Raw genomic sequence first — 17639 nt, 5'->3', positions numbered from 1 at the left:
TTTTATCTGTGTCACGCTCTGAGGCAACACTGAGGCTCGAGAGCCAGCGTTTCTTCTATTTACTGTTTGGTTTTGGCATTTCTCTGGAGTTGCAACTATCTGTGTTTAAGAGAAAAGGATTGTTTTCTGATTCATCAGTAAAATTGGCATCATCCTCTTTGATACGAAGTACGTTTTTTGCTTCAGTAGCTACTTCTGCCTTCCAACCACCATTACCCAGCACATTTTCCCTCTCCTTGTTGTGGCTGGGTCACAGAGCACCCCATCTGCAGCTGGGGTTCCATAGCTCCATAGGAGTTTTGGAGTCTCTTCTCAGTGTGGCGTGGCTCCTAAGCAGGAGCTGCCCATGTCCCTCTTCAGCCCTACCCTTACGGCCAGAGCAGCAGCAGATTAGACTCTAAGGGTGTGTGTACATCACTGATTTACTGTGTTCGGTGGGGGCTGTTTAAGTGAATTTTCCTTGTGTCTATACCTGCAATCTTGTGTTATGCACACAAGTGCTGCTCTCGAAGTAGTTTCCCTCCTGCTGGAAGTAAAGTTGAAGTCACAAGCTGGGATAGGCGTGTTGAGCGTCCCACCTGCCAGGTGGGTGCAAGGTCCTCCCGCAGTAAGCTCTCCGCACGTGCCCCATGCATCCCTGGGAGCGGACTTCATTATTGTGGGACATTACAGACTGCAGCAAGTCAAATTTTGGTCCTCGTTTCGTTGTGCCGTGCCTATCGTGTTATAGCTGTCCCCTGAGGACCTATCTGTGAGCCCTGACCTCGCCCTGGGGCCGGTGTTGAGCTGCCGGGGTTGCGTGTGCTGCGGGAGGAGTTCCTTTCCATCTTTCCAATGGAGAATGCGGCAACAACTTGTGTTTGGTCCCACAGACCACGTAGCTGCACCATGCTGCCAAAGGGATAAAGAAGGGATTAAGGAAACCAAAACTGTCTGCTTTACGGAAGGTTAGGCGGATGCAGCCTCACTTAGTGCTGCCAACCGTCAGCAGCCCCCGCTGTCCCACCAGTGGTGAATTCTCCTGGAGCTTATCTTCCTTCCTGCAACTGAGATGACCGTCCTACCTCCAGTCCTACCGGGTTTCAAATGGTGGGGAGCAAACCTTAGCTCTTGCATATAAGGCCCTTAAAATAAGGTCCAGCTTTAACCTGATATTCTGCCTGGGATGCAACAATGAATTCCTGTTGCTTGAGCTTGCCACGTTGCTTATATTTGAAGTATAATGGGGAGCCTTCAGAAAAATATAACCTTATTTACGCTGTACAAAGCCAATTGGATTTTGGTTAACTTAATTTCTAAGTGATTACAGTTCACTAACAATGTAGGTGTGCTATAGATGCAATGCACAGGGGGTGACTTTTTATTTTAAACCATACAAGCTTTTATTCATGTCATTCAGGCAGCCTCATGGTAATTCACATTTCCAGCTTTCATAATGTGTTGTTCAACCGCTGTTTTTTCTCCCTCCCTATTGTACTCTCACAAATCATACTCACTAATTTCTGAAAGCTTTTCATTTCTCTCTATAGGTTGTTGTTTCGTAACATTTTATACAAGAAAAGCTGCTCTTGAGGCACAGAATGCACTGCACAATATTAAAACTTTACCTGGGGTGAGTACATTTACTTTTTGATCCTAATTATTTTATCGCCAGAAAAATAGCCCTTTTGCTCAAGATGCTGCTCGGTGCCCCAAATGACCTTGATGTCTTCAAGGGGGGGTGGCTGAACCTGATGGTCTGTCCTGTAACGGTGCCAGTCCCGTAGCAATGGCATCATCTCAAAAGGCAGTTGCTCTTCTGTAGAAAGTCCCTTGGCTGGAAACAGTGCTGATTCCTGCTGACTAGAGGCAGTTGCTGAAGTGCAAGGTAGATTCAATATTTTATTTTTTTTTATTTAAGAGGGAGGGAGGGAGGGAAAGGGAATAAACATACGGCAGAAAAACACTGCACCACTGGGGCTTCTAGTTTGGAAAGGGAGAGAAGAGGAAAAGACAAAATGCAGCCAGCTTTGTTAAATGCAGCCTTTATCCACTCAGTTGCTAAAGAACCTGACTGCCTTGGTGCGGGGGCTGCACATCAGGGTACCATACAGCCTGATACCACGTAGTGGCGTGCACAGCGTCACCCTGTTCCCTGCCACCACCTCTCCTTAGCAATCTGTTCTCACCGATACATCACACCGGTGGTCAAAACAGTTGTGGTTGCGTTGTACAAACCGTAGCTTGTGTTATCCTACAGTAGTTCAGACAGAGAGGTACATCACTGGTAATTGCATGACTTAGCTCTGAAATCTTCTTGTTCTAATGTTTTCTTTTCTTCTCCTGAATGTAGCCAAATATTTGGGGATGTGAAAGGAAAAATATAAAGGATGGAGGTATATCCCCTCTTAATGTAGGGGAAGTGTTCAGTGGTTGGAGTGTATGGTTACAGACTCAAAAATAAATAAATGTGTACAACGCTGTATAAATACATATCATGTTGGTTGGACTGACAGTTATATGGCCAATAGCTCCTTTATTTCCTGTGTGCCGTATGTGAAATTGGACACTATGTGTTTGAAAAATTCACATTTGGCCAACTCACTTTATGCAACTCCTGTTAGGAAAGCCACCTCATCTGTCATGGAAATGACCAGCGTAGGGAAGTATGTTAGATAGTTAGTCCTGCTCATTCACAGAGGTAAAATGGGAATCCTCTGTTGTTTGCAAGTGAAGATGCTGGAAGGGGTGGCACAAAATCTGCAGAGATAGGCCAGCTACAGGAAAATAAAAATGGTGCCACTTCAGATTCAAGTGATTTTTACCATCACCTGGACCTTGCAACTGGACCTTACAAACCTCCCGGTGTCAGACTTAGCTTTTGAGGACGTAGAGGATGGCTATGCCATCCTCAGAGAGAAAGGAAGGCTCTGAGGGAAGACTCACAGCATCCTCTAGCTCTGCAGCCCCAGCTGTGGGTTCCCATCCCCACTGCCAGAAAATGCCGAGCCCTTGGATGAAGGGCTCTAACCCAATTCAGCTAATGTTGCAGTTAACCCAACTCGTTGTGGAATTGCTCTCCAACACGCCTTGAGTCAAGCAGCTGTGCTGACTGGCTGGGTAGGATGGACACTCCAGAGGAGGTGGTTCCAAGCTGCTGGAGCAGCATCTGCCCCGCCAGCATCCCTGAGTCCAGGTGGGGTGTGGGACCCTACCCTGAAGCTCTACCACGAGATCTATACATCGCCCCGCTTAGAAGCAGAGAGGGTCCTTTCATTTGCTCCTCCGTTCTTCCCTGAGCCCCGTAAGCTGGCTGCTGTGTTTGAGAGATCACGGCTGATCGTGTTTGAGAGACGACATGGTGATCTGCGTTATCCCAGCGGGTGACTCGGAGGGGCAGACTCCTTCCCTGACCGCCCCACGCACAGGTGGCAAAGCCGGCTCGGCTCTGCATTGCATCTTGTTTGAGCAGGGCATCATTTTCTCCTCTGCTTTTGTACAGCTAACAAGCATGCAGCAGTTACAGAGACTACTGTACCTTTTGATATTTTTTTTAACTAAAGCTCAAAAATAGAATATTTATTTCAAATGGTACTTCTAGCTCTTTGTCATTCAAAACTTATCTTTTCAAGCTGTGTTTTTCTGTCCTGACTGTGGGGTTACAAACTTTTCTTTTAAGGAAACGTGAAAATTACATTCCCATGACTCTGGGGCCTGGGCTTTAAAAATATTCCTGATACTGCCAGAGATGTTAAGATTTTACTTTGAGATAAGTTGTTATACCTACTTCTTAAAGGGACACCTCTAATAAAAAGAAGAGACTCAAATACAGATTCATTACTTCTCTTTGAGAACAATTCAGCAAATATTATACAACAGATTCTATGTTTTGCATGTGCTGCATGGTGACATTCAGCATGTATGGCGATACTGTTATGCTGCATCTGTGTACTCCCAAAATAACGTAATTTAAGCACGCCCTAAAGTTGCAGCACACGTGCTGAAAACACTTCACATTTGCAGGATTCTCCTTATATGAATTTTAGCAATTTTCACGTCGTTAGCTCTGGCCCACTAAGCAGCTTTCACCGAAGAAGCAGGAATCGGTAGTGGGTGGGTTCACGTGCGAAACAGTCTCAGAGCAAATGGAAGCAGTCGTCTGGCAGAATTACAATAAGGGATGAATTTGGATCAGGTTCATTTGGGCATCAAGTGTCAGCTTGCTTCCAGTAAACGAGATACGGTATGTAGGGGGTTCAGTAATAAGGTGTCTCCTAGAAACAAAAGAATCCGTGCCTTCCACTGCCACTGCAATACCACCGTGCGTCAGATAAGAGGCATCCTGAAATAGCCCAGGAAGAAAATCGGAGGCAAAGGAGGTGATTTGTTAGCGTGAGGTGAGGAGTGGCGGCAGACGCGGGAGCAGGGGGCTGCAGGGATGCTGCGGGGTTGGAACTCGCCTGCGTTTCACCTGTGCTCAGGTACAGCCCGCACCGCGGCGGAAGCGTGGGAGGGAACACCTCTGTGTTCATTAAATGATAGAGGCCAGACTACTCCTGGGCTTAGTCTCTTCGTTTCTTAAATGCAGTCCTGGGAAGCAGGTTTTGGCTCGGCACTGGTGAAGCCAAAAAAGTGGGGGTTTAGTGTGAAATTTATCCCCCTTCCAAGACTGCATGTTCAGTTTGATTTAGGTAGGTATTTGAGCAAAGCCTGCAGTGCTGTTTCTATATCTACTTTTTGCGTGGACCTCATCCCTCGCAGAGATACGAAAACACGAGCGCTTTATCGGCTCCTTTGAGCTGCACCCTTGTAGTGGACATGAAGAAAATAAGACCAGACATAAATGATTAATGCAGAATCTTGGAAGAAAATATTGCAGGGTGCCTTGCTGTTTGATTACAAGCCTTGGAATTAGTCAACATTTCCATAATTCTAAACCAATATACACCTGTTTTCCCACTGTGATGTGAAGGCACAACTTAATTTAACAGAAACCCCGCTGTGCTAAATCTCTCATTAAATACCAAGCCAGTTCTGTAATTTAAAGTTGCAGCACCACTATTTTAACTGAATTGCCTTTGTATTATAAAATTAATAAGAAGTTAATGATGCACTTTGCTGTATTCTCTCAGATATTTTTTTTTCACAGCAACAACAACAAAAAAGAAAGATAAAGAAGAAAAACATGTCACCAGCTGACATCTCAAGGCTTTTCTGGTTTTAATCATTTTCCTGAGGATAAAATTCATTCAAAAGATTTTTTAAAAAATTTTAAAAACTTTCAGCATAAGTAGGATCAAACATTGTCTTTTGACTCGTGATTAGTATAATCTCTCTGTTAGTCATAGTATTCCTTGTCATATAACGGAGCTTTTATCTTTCGCCCAAAATGCATTTGGATATCACTTGTTACGATAGGATTGCTACTAGGCAGAGAAGAAGATATACGATGTTTGAGAAATACAGGCATATTGATATATATGATGCATATCAGCAAAATAGGGACGGTTCTCTTCTATTTTCTTGGTGCTGGCATCACGAGTGGCTTTTCTGTCTCGTTAATGAACAGCATTAATTTCCAGATGCGTCTTTTCAAATATAACGTGCAAGCGCACAGCTCACATCCTGGCTCGTAGGGATGGGGATTCTATTATTCAACTTACAGACAGGTTTTCTTGGAACGCTGGTCTGGATTTTGTCTTAAAAGGCAGAAGGGCGAAAAGGGAAAACCTCAATTTGGATGTAATAATGATCTTAGAAATGTGCTTCTTTGGGATGGGATGTAGAGCTGAGGCCTCAACTAGTCTCATCTTCATTAAGAATCTCACGGCTTTGTTAGAAGTGTTTAACTTCTATTCCCTAAACAAAATAATCCAATAAATTCCTCCCATCTAAATTTATTCTCTACCTTCAGTTAGATGTAATAATCTTAGTCCCCGCCGTGCTCTAATTTGCTGCTTAGTGAAAATTGGCTTCTGTATAGAGAGCAAACCTCAAAGAGCTGTATGCGGGGACTGCTTTAAGCTGCCTTTGTGGCACTGACATGTGTTGTTTGTTTTACTTTTAAAGTGCATTGGTTTTAAAAGACAATGTGCTGTATTCTGCTAACTAGTGAATCTGGTAGGATTTCCTGGCAAGAGCTGAGTGCAGAAAGGTAACAGAAGAGCACTATATGTTGGTCAGGTTCTTGGAGCCCAGTTGCTGAATAAATACACCTTTAATCTCATGCAGAACCTATTCGAAGTCAGGAATTGATGGGAATCCATTTGTAAAATCTACCCCTAAAACTCTTTGGAGTCTTTGTTTTGTATTTGAAGTTAGATTTAGGTTGGTTTATTGATGGACTTGGCAGTGTTAGGTTTACGGTTGGACTCCATGATCTTAAAGGTCTTTTCCAACGTAAATGATTCTATGCTTTGTCTGACATGGCAACGATTATTTGTTGCCTATATGTATATTTTTGCACATATCCTCATAGCTAAGGTTAACACAGAAATAGTTAGCAGCCTGCACTGATTTATGTCTCAGCACTCCTGTGCATCCCACAGACTAATGGTTTACATGGTTCTTATTTCAAGTGGGATACACCGTATTCCAAGTAGCAGCAAACCCTTTGTATTGAAGTTCTGGCAGGAAATTAGGACATTAGCTGTATGAATCAATTTAATTAAGGGTTTAACAATGGAGAAATACAGTTTTGAAAAAGCTCTTAAAATTTTAACAGCAAGGTGGAGTTTGTAGGATCTAACTGTCTTGTAAAATATTAATGGCGTCCTTTTTTGCCAGATGTTGTCGAGGGAAAGATTTTTCAGTTTTTACATTATAAGACTCGCTACTGGTTTTATTAAATGTCGTTTAAGTGATAGGGAAACAGGACTGCTCTAAAGGAAACTTTTCCCTAAGTATTCTGCGCTGGCTGTAAGGAAACCTCAGGGTCCATTTAAGGCTGTAGAATATGAAAAACTGCTTTTTAAAAAGGAACTTAGATCATTCTTCTCTTTTGGTGCCCGTTCACCTCATTCTGCCCTGCACCAGGCCGACAATCATCAGCAGGATGCCAGGCAGCTTTGGGGCTTCCCCTCGCCCCGGCAGACCAGCTCGGGTTTCACGTTGAGTGTCGAACGCACTCGGTCTCGCCGCGTGCCCCGGTGTGGGTATCGCGTGTACCGGCAAGGCAGCACCGCGGCCCCTCCGGGGACACAGGGCTTCAGGGGTTGTAACGTGGGAGAGAAATCTCAGCACTGTGCCGGATCAGTTTAGCAGGTTAGTTAACCTTCAGAATAATCTGTTTCAAAATGCAGGCATCCGTGACGACTCACTATGAATCCCCATTCACTTGCTGATAAAATACCATTTGTCCAACAAGAAGCAAAAAACCAAATATATTTCTGATTTTCACTTTGCATCCTGAGCTCATTTCTAATGAATATCCTGGCACGCTCCTTTTTGGAGTAACATTTTAATATCCAGTTCCCTTCTGTGCTTTAGGCCTTATAAGTTGTCAGTACTGTGTGAACATTATGTAAAAATTACCTGTAATAAAATGGTAATCATCCAATATGACTTGAATAATAGCCTGACTATGAGATATCAGTGACTTTGAGAGATTTTGACAAACAGAAAGGGAATTCAAGGAGCAATTAAGTTAGTTAAGGGATTGGAGTGATTGATTTATGATGACAAATTAAACTAATTCAGTACCCATATAGCATGGCCAGATGCTGTTTAATGAAGGATCCGAAAAGTCTAGAACTGTTTAAATGATAAAAATAACCGGATGGGAAAGCAGAGAATTCCCAGGGAGTGCCTATTCCTAGGAACTGAACTATCAGTCATTGAATGATGTTGAGAAAGTGAATCGGGCCCATTTCTTCCTTTAAAATACTATGCAAATGGAACCACTTAATGGTATATTTTGTCGAGCTCAGAAGTGATTTTTTTATTATGCAAATACACCACTTCCACCTTTGCCCTCAAAAAAAGTTGCACTGACTTTGCCACTTAAATGAAAAAATCAATATTTGCACTAAATTCAGGTACCGTAGTAGAAAAGTTGGGTTTGCGTCTACCACTACTGTGCAAGACAGACTGGATCACCAACCCCAAATTCATAAAATGGTAAAAAGCGACTTAGGAGCCCAATGAAATCCCTGTAAGCAGCTGAACTTGCAGCTTAATGGCATGTTGTACAGGCATAGGGAGAGGATAATACCAGCTAAGTGACAGTAACTTCTCTAAATTGAGCAAAACGTTTAATTCATAATTATATTGTCCCTTTTTTCTCAATGAAGGCTGGGGGGCAGATTCACCTTCCCATACAGCCCGATCATTAGGATAGCTTTCTGGCATGCAGGAGAATGCAGCTCGTACCCTCTCTGCCTTGTTTGTTGTAAGGATTTAACTCGAATTGACGTAGCAGAGCCTTGACCACCAGACTTAGCTGAGATTGGAGGTCACTGTTTCTTGTCTTGAAGCTGTGTATGGAAATATTAAACTCTTGTGGAGTTGAGAGAAAGCAAGTAAAAGCACTTGGTTGCCTTGTGCTGAGGGCAGTGACTCAAAAATTGTGATATCTGGCTACGAGTCCATGCTGCAGTAAGTATTTTTATTATTTGGAAAAGCTTCAAACGTTTGGAAGGTACTCTCCAAGAACAGGGAAGTGCAGGAAGATCCATTGACCTGAAGCACTGGGAGGAGGAGGCTGAACCTTGATCTGCCTTAAATGGGGGGGTGATGCCCCAGCCTAACCCCTGGGATGTGTCGGGAAGGTGCAGAGCCGCTGGGCGTGGGCATCAGTGAGCTGTTTCAGGTCTTAGATGTTCACATCAGGCTTTTGCTTTACCCTGGTGTAGCAGATCTGCTGAGAAGCAAGAGCACATTAGCCCAGCTGCAAATGCAGTTAGATGCACGCTAGCTTTTTTAAAGAGCTCTTTTGGAGTAGTTCAGGATTATTTTTTTTGCGCAGCTTTGCAGTGTAATAATATTGGGATGGAAACCAAGTTACGCATAATACAGGCTTAACCTCAGAAAAATTCCCTGATGTGAAGCCCATCCCCAAAAGGCCAAGCTGTTCTGGCGTGTGACACTGGGCTTTACCTCTGATTTCCATAACTCCGGACAGTTGAGGTCATCACTTCGCAAAATGCCTCCAGAATTTAATGGCCAACTTAGAACATCTTATTCAGGGAGGCTGGATCTGTTCGCAGGACATGGCTTTCAAGCTGGGTATCCAAAACCCACTGCCTGGAGAACCTTTTGCTGTGCGCTTCAGAACGGAAAACTCTGAACAGAATTGAGAGGCCATCACTGGAGTACTCTAGGGTATTGCAAAGCTCACCGAGATTTAGGTGGGATGCTTAGCTAAGGATAATAGCCCAGGCACTCCCTTGAACTGCTATTTATCCTCCCGCTGGTGTTAGCTGTTTTGTGTTATCCGGAACAGAAAGTACAGGTGCTTCAGTCAGCCTCATTAGCACCATGACACAAGCTATTAAAATTGTCTTCGTAATGAAAAACTAGTTCAGGGAGCCTGCCTAGCTGTCTGACTACTCCTGCCGTAGTGAAATTAGAAAGGCAAATCATAAACAACGTTGCAGGCATCAGGAAGCAACATCATTAGAGGTGCCCTTGGATGCCATTTACCTGCCTCGATAGCAACGTTTGGCGCCCATGGATCTGAGTTATATTATGACTAAAGAGCCTGGGCTTCGTGGCATTTTTATAACAGAGAGATTGTTTGTTCAGCGTCCTTCTGCCAGGCAGTCCAACCCTGTGAGCTCTGCAGCTCCTTTCAGAGACCGCTGCTGTGTGGTCTGTGGCTCTGCGCGTCGCTGTCGAAGGGATGCAACGTTGGCTCATTCGGTGTTCGTACTCCCGGGGTGGCGCGGGAAGCTGGGGCATCCCTAGCTAGCTTTCTCCCATCTCAACCGGATAATGAACCATGCTGTTTAGATACCCCGTGCTGTTGCATGTGACAGCATACATGAGGAGAGAGAAAACATATGTTCTGTCTTCCCTGTGGTCATTAGAAACCCCATAATATGTCCTGGAACACCATGTGAAACTGGGTGGCTTATTTAGAGCCTCCTGCTCTAATAACGCACTTTGGGCAATTATATTCTGCCTAATTAAAAATACTCTTTGCAGACCCGGAGAGGTAATTGATTTTTTTGCTCATTCTCTGGAAGAAATTACCATCTTCCTCAGCTTAGTTGGAAGAGCCACTTCTTTGTCTGCTCTTCCCTTGCGGTGTGGAGAGCAGTCCTTTCTCCTCCTGCCAGCCACTGGGGTCACTGGGGCTGCTAGAAATAACTGGGGGATTCTTTTGGGTCCAAGCACCTCTTTGGGGTACAGACGTGTTCATCTGATTGTCGTGGTAGACATCCCAAACCTTTAGAGACGCTGCAATGGGCTGTGAATTCCCACCCTGAGAAGTTAACGGAGACCCTTAGTTGCAGAGCTTGTACTTCAGGCTGTCAGTGTGTGGAGCAAGTGATCAGCCCCCTCTAAAACAGAGAGAAAATACCATTAAAGGGTTAAATATCTTTTAATGGGAAAAGCCGTGCCAGAGTGGGCAAGGCTAATGTTTGTCTTACTTTTGGAACGGTCCATCTTTTCACTTGCAGCCTTGCTGAAATCAGTAATGGCTTTGCTCCCAGAACGTAGCCTGAGTATCTCCAGGAGCGGGGAGAAGCAGTCATTGAAAAACATGCCACCGTAACTCCATTTATTAACGGAAGCCTATCTCTATTGCCTTGTGCCAAGGAAGTTAAAAAAGCAAAAACTGCAAAAGGGGAAGGGGAAAAAAAAGAAAAAAAAAAAAAAAAAGCATTGAACTAAACAGAGTCTTAAGCAGTGGTAAACAAAATGTAGCTTCCTTTGTGGTTGATTTTTATCCAGCTGCAGACAAATATCAAAGCGATATCAAAGGAAAGCTACCCATTAATTAATTCAGACTGCCTTCACAAAGCAAGCTGGAGCTTTTGCTGATATCTGATTCTGACAACTTCCTAATCTTCACAAGTTGTCATTAAGAGTGGCATTAAAGCAGTCTGCAGCCAGTCCCAGCTCTCGCCCTATTGTAACTCGGGGAGATGGGCTATCTCCCCTCGCAGGAAGGGGGGGGCTGCACAAGCAGGGGTTAGAATAAGCAACTTTGCTTCTTTGCAAAAGGAATTTGCAATGTATCAGGGAGCCTCATGAATACATTGCCTCCGTCATTCATGCTAGGAACGCTCACCCAATCCCACTTGCAACCATTACAAGTTGCAGCGAGTGGAAATTTTCTCTTCTGAAGGAGAAACACAGGGGGAAAAAAAAAAACAACATAGAAAGAAAGAAAAAAAAGCAGCTCATGGTTGAAAGGAATAATTGAAAGTCTGCAACGATCTTTAAGAAAGTATGAATAGAGCCTTATCATTGATTTCAAGATAGAGAACGTAGGATTCTGGGTTGAGGAAAATAAGATTGTGGAAAATAAGACGCTAATCAGAGGATAAGAGGAGTTTTAAAGTAAGAACTGAAAGTCGGGTACCTCCATAAGCGAAGCTTGTAATTCCACCGCGAAAATAAACAAAACACTCTGGTGTTCCTTACCGCTGCCAGGATCTCTCAATGGGATTACAGCCTCATGCGGAGACGCCAGGTACGTGATACCTTTCCATTTCCATTCAGCTGTGACTGGCTCAGATGGTGGGAGTTTGTGTTCTAGACCGTCACTTGAGCCGGTATCCGCCAGACAGCGACTAATACTATTTTGTGGCCAATTCATAACAGTACCTTAGAGGAAAATGGGCTGTGTTATTATACAGTGCGTTCATTTCAAATATTACGAGGAATACAGAGAGGGTAGGTGCTGCTGTGGGAGTACCTCACCAAGCATCCGCAGCGGCCTGGATGTAGGATGGTGCATTCGTTTCCTCCAGGGCCAAGCACTGCTCAAATGCCAGTGACAAACGGGAATTATTTTTGATTGTACACAGAATTGAGGATTTACCTTCATAAGAGGTGAAGTAAAACTTAGATCAAGTATCAGGAAAAAAACGGTATCTGTCCAATTAGAATAATCTTCTGAAAGAAACAAACTTAAATCCCGATCCTTAGGGGCGTTTGGGGCAGGAAAGAATTAGAAAATATATGATAGGCAGTAATCCTGTATTGGCATTAAGTCATTCGAGATGAGCTACTGGATTTTTTCATCTCTCATTTCTGCAATTACCAGGAAGTGGAAGAAATTGCTATGCTTGCGTGAATATAGAACCCTCCTATTTGTACAAAAATATATGATTAACCAAAAAGAAAGATGTCGGTAAGTAAGAGCCACAGTCAGTTTAAATGCTGTGCTTGTGCGCCTGTGTCTGGAGGGCTCTGAGGGTTGCTCAGGCAGGCGTGTCCCTTGCCTCTTGTGACCCTATTCATTTTGCAAAGAATGACATGAATTTATCCCCCTTTAAAAGTAGCCTGATAGCTAACAGCTCTCATGTCTGGCACTTGTCTTCCTCCCTGTTGACATGAGAGCCAAAAATAGAGGGTGTGACTTGGTGAAAATTTCTTTTCTGCACCCATGCCGTCTTCCCCTCTGCTTTCATTGCCCTCCTCTTGCTTCGCCGCAGCTGCAACAACCCTCAGGCTGCATTAGCCCTGCTCAGAAAAAAATAGCATACGCTGAGAAACCGGGAGTTCAAGGCGTTGCAGTAGCTCCCACTGCGACCTTTGGAGCAGGTAGGATGAATGACGGAAGAGCTTTGTGCTCAGCTGGTTTTATCAGAGGACCTTCCCAATAGCTCTCCATGGCCTCCAGCTGTTCCACCTGAAGCCATCTCTGCAAAGAGATTTCTTTGACCTTTAGGCAAGTCGTGCATAAAAATGTTACTCGTGGGGCACAACGCAGAGAAAACTTCTAATTGAGTAGAATAGCAATATAAAGAATAAGTAAGAGAAGACAGCTTTTCACATACTGGCATTTATAGGCACTAAATGAAGCATGCAGGTGTTTTTTTCAAGGGAATCAAGGGGCCCAGTTTCTGGAAAAATGCAGTAAGGTTCCTATTTGGGGTCAGATGCTAGTTCAGGGCTTTGCAGATGGGTGGAGGCAGGTTGATTTTGGCCTTACTGTTCCTGATACTGTCCCTTTTACTAATGAAAGCTTAATCACAGCTCAGTCCAAATACCACAGCCAGCTGGAACTGACTCATTCTTCAAAAATATATGTTTCTGCTAATGTTGTCCATTTATTTTTTTGTTTGTTTAACTTCCCAAGTACCTATTGAGGGAAATATTTAAATACATTAGAATTCCTTAAGATTAGCATTATAAATGTATACTGCATGTTTAGTATGAATAAAAAATACTTTCCTTATCCCAAAGAAAGCACTGGCAAAATACATTCGCTGGAGAGATGCTAAAAAATTAAAGAGAATGAGTTCGTACAAAGGGTGGTTAAAAATTACATGGTTACTTAATGTGATTCTTACTGCTGTTTGTAATTGTATGTATACACAACTAGACGTGCTTATTTTCCTGTGGACAGTGTGTGTTTGTGTATGGTTGTGGCTGGCGACTGCGGTAACATTCTGCTTTCGTAGGTAGATCAAATATCGAGCTATCTTTTTTCATTCTCTCTCCACAGCCAGATTATTTCACCACTGCAGAGTATTGGCATAACACCGAGAGCTTTTATTTGGATGCTGATACTGGATAGTTGTGGAAAATTCCTGTAACTTCAGCTCATGGAGAGCTTAAATAGAATTTATGAGCCATATCCTCATTTGGCATAAAATATTATGGCTCTGCCGGTTAAACAATAAAACTGTACTACTTACCCCAGCTGATCTCAGTCAGGAGAGCAGGATTTCTGACATCTTCATTCCAAACCCCTTTTCTACCTGAATGCTTTGGCTATTCCCTGCAATATTTAGAGAGGCATCCACGTTGACAAGTAGTTTGGGGCTCGTATGTGACTTTTGAAGAAATCTGGATGAGTCTGTGTTTGGTAACTGGGAGGAATTTGTCTGCCTGCCTGACTGCTGGAGAGGTGGGAATTGCGAATCAAGACGTGTATTCTGGACTCAGAACTGCTCGGCACCTTTGCTAAGTGAAAACGGCAGCAGCCCTGCACCATTGGTGCCAGCTCTTGCTATAAATTGTACCCTTTGCTCTAATTTAAAAGGTAGAATTTCAATAGAAGTTATAATTTGGATGTTTTGGGGGCTTATTTTAGACTTACCTCAATCACACTTTTTAGCTAGAAGATGTTCTTGCTGGTACATTGTAATGCAAATATGAAAGCTTTCCAACAAGAACTTTAAAAAAGCTTTACATTAAAAAAAAAAATAAAAATCCCATAGCCTAGAATTTCAGGTTTGTACCAAATAATAGACTCTAGTTTCTGTCAGAAGAGGAGACCAAGTGCCTTGCCGGATCAAGGTGACCTTCTTCTTCCATGCTGCAGAAAGAGTCAGGCAGAAGATCCGCTTAGTAAATGAACAGAAAAATCTGTGATGCGAAGCTGAGGGAGTGGTTGAGGCTGGTTTCTCTCTTATTGAATGGAAGCCAAAAATGGACAAGATAAGTGTAGACGAGGTAACGTTGTGAAAGAAACCGAGGACCCCTGACGCTGCTTTCTTGCCTTTCTGAAATCTTGCTGTTGCTGGTCATTCCCTTTAAAGGGTTATTTCCTGAATTTCAGTTTGGCCAGTGTAGAGGATATTGCTGAGCATAATCACATGGTGTTTTCCCAGAGCATAGTTCACGGAGGAGACAGTACATGCAGGCACAGAACATCGTAAATCTTAAAATAAAATTTCTGCAAAACAAGCCTTTAATATCCTGGTAGTCATGCCCTCCGTCACAGCCGAGTTTGTGTTTTGCATTACAAAAGCCATCGCATGTTTTTAAAAACCTTTCCTTTAAACTAAATTTCTTCACGGCCGTTGGTAGCCTAGAAGAGAATTTGTTTTGGTTTTGTTTGGGATTGCATTTTTGGGGGAGGAGGAGAAGGGGGTAGAAGACTCCTTTGTTTTCTGGATGAATTTCTAAAAGTCATCCTAGATGTTCATGTGGAATCAGAGGGATGTATGTGGAAAGAGAGGAGTTTTGTGGGGACCAGGCTCAAACATTAGCATCCTGAAATGATGCCCACAGCCTGAGCTACTTAAAGATTTCCGTTTGGCAGCAGGAGAGGGTTTTATTAAGATGGGAGCATCATCTTGAGTCTTCAAAGGTCCCGAAGTCATAAATGAGAAGGGCAAACTTCCCTGAGCATGCTGTCAGGAGTCCGTACTTCCTAAGCAGGGGATTTGACTTTTGCTAGGAGAAAAAAAGGGTGATATGCCTCTGCAGACCCCTCAAGTAAGCACAAGTGTCTGCTGTGCTGACTTCATAGGAGATTTTCGTAGAGGACTTTTCATAGAAAATGAGATAACGGGTGGTGTGTTTTGGCTTTGATTTGGTCCTGTTTTGCAAATATTAATATGGGGGAGCGGAGAGGGCTGGAGCTCTTAGATTTGAAGGAAAAGTACTCCTTTTTAAGTCTCAACCTCTGTTGACTGCTGGAAGCCAACGCCCAACTAGGAAGATGGAAGAAAGTACGGCTTCAGAAGACTTGAGTCATGTCCAGCGAGACATTGACTGGGAGGCTCATGTCATGCTGGGAATTGAGTGTTGGCATCATAGGTCATGCTGGGCAAATCCACATGATGCAGCGCGAGGCTGTGTTAGTTATTAGCCGAGGTCCCAAAGCCATGACAGCTTGGCTGGTATTTGGTTCCTCCAGCTATCCTGGATCACTGCTTCAGGTTCTTACGTTACCTCTTGAGAAGGGTATCTAGGGAGTAGTATTGTAAAAAAAATAAATGCTTGTGTGGAGTACAGCTGTTCATTACTGCCTTGCCTACACCTGGTGAAAAACTGTGAGATTTCGGCTTGAGAGACTTGGCTTCGGTTATGGAATAACTCCAGATGAATCACATATAGCCTCTGCGCCTTTTCCCCCCATCATCTTCCTTTCTGCTGAAGAGAGATAGCAGCAGTATACACCTCGCAGCGGTGTTAGGAGGAGAAATCACTTTGAGCGTGAGGAGCTCAGGCTCTGCTGCGGTGCGGACAGCTTGGCTGCCTCCCATCGGACAGTCGTTCTGGGCCGTGCAGTGCCTCCCCGCGTGACGCTGGGCGAATCACTGCTTCACCGCGCTTCGGTTTCCGCTCACAAACCTGGGCAGTAATTTTTGCTCCTCACAGTTACCCTGAATGGGTGTTAAAACTCATTCGATTAATGTCACAGAGAGACTTTTGTTGTCTTTCTGTGACTTATCGTTTTAATGCAAAGGGGAAAAAAAAGCAAACCACATTGGCATGCAAACTTCAATTGGCAAAATGTCAACAAAAGTTATTGCCGCTGCAGATGAGATGGATAACTCTTGCTGTTAAAATAATATCTGGTGTTTTGCTCAGATGTCTAATGGGTTTGCTTTTTAAGCATGGATGATACAAAATATCCCCAAGGCATTATTCCCAACAAGATATAGAATCCCACTTAATGTCTATTTTTAGGATTGAATAGGTTCTGTAAAGGCTCATTTGTTTGAAGAGAAGACAGTTAATCACTTTGGTTTCCATGTGATTTTGAAGAGAGAATTTTGGTTGTACCTCCCCTTCCTTATCTCCAGTCCGTTGGGCTCGCCTGTGTCCTGGAGTTGTTGCCATTTGTGTGGGTGGTAAGAAATGAAGGAATTAAATAAATGGAGTAGAACTGCTAACAGAGCAACTGCAGTTATTTGTACATTAGGAAGTGAAGTTGTCACTTCTAAGACCACCAACTTTTTCATTTCTGTATGAGGGTACAACTTTTAAAGGAGATCGAGTGTTATAGCCTAATTAGTAAATGTACAGGAGGAACAGCAGGATGCGGGGCTGGCTGCGGAAGGGATCACTACAATATTATTACTATTTTAAAGCGCAGCATTGTTTTTAGTCACTTGAGCTAATGTTCAATTTAACTTGAATTTAAAACACGGAGCGTAGTGGATTGCAAATGACTGAGTTGGAAAGCTTCCAAAAGGCATTGAATTTCAGCAGTTTTAGCATTCTCCGGTAAAAGAAACAACTTGTTTTAAGCAAGCTATATGCCTGTTTCTGTGCTCTAAATAGAAAATAATGATGTTATGCATTGCTGCATGAACTATATTTGGCACCCACCGGCAATATTCATTTTCTCCTGCTTCTCTCCCTCCCTCCTTCCCTCCCTCCCTCCCTCTTGCTCTTTCTCCAAAATACGCATATATATATACATATATGCCTGACAGTAATCTAGGAGGCCAAGTAACAGACCACATTCTTCTACTACTAAAATTGTATGAATACCTAACACAGTTTAAATCCCTTAAATTGGGATTTATGAAAGGATGGCAGCAAACAATCTGCTGGCTATGCCATCGCTCAGGCAGTTACAGCTACCGCTTCGCATTTATTTGTGAGAGTCTGTGTGATGGATGCATATTTGTGCACTTTTTACCTGTGAATAAACTAAAGTAAATGACATAAACCAATACTGGGGATCCAACGCTCCGCCTGTGCCGGTAAAGCGAGCAGGACCACGGCATCGGTCTCGGTGCCAGCTAGCACTTCCCTGCCTGGTGTGTGGGCATATTTGGGGGAATAACATG

At 43.5% G+C, this 17639-nt stretch overlaps 1 protein-coding gene across 13 annotated transcripts in view; it reads left to right on the top strand.

Moving 5' to 3' along the window:
* Positions 1 to 17639, top strand: part of CELF2 (CUGBP Elav-like family member 2) — a 383210-nt gene that overhangs the window by 277448 nt on the left and 88123 nt on the right. For 12 of the 13 annotated variants that reach the window (XM_054187183.1, XM_054187169.1, XM_054187247.1 and 9 more), the window contains one exon: positions 1530 to 1612. In XM_054187183.1, coding sequence (XP_054043158.1) covers positions 1530 to 1612 — 83 coding nt within the window. Of the gene's footprint in view, positions 1 to 1529; positions 1613 to 1960; positions 12700 to 17639 lie in introns of those variants that run through there. The other variant, XM_054187253.1, reaches the window with a different exon arrangement.

The sequence above is a fragment of the Rissa tridactyla genome, chromosome 1, assembly GCF_028500815.1.
Source record: "Rissa tridactyla isolate bRisTri1 chromosome 1, bRisTri1.patW.cur.20221130, whole genome shotgun sequence".
Lineage (NCBI taxonomy): Eukaryota > Metazoa > Chordata > Aves > Charadriiformes > Laridae > Rissa > Rissa tridactyla.
Note: the sequence above shows the minus strand (reverse complement) of the source record. Positions and strands in the feature narration are given on the sequence as shown.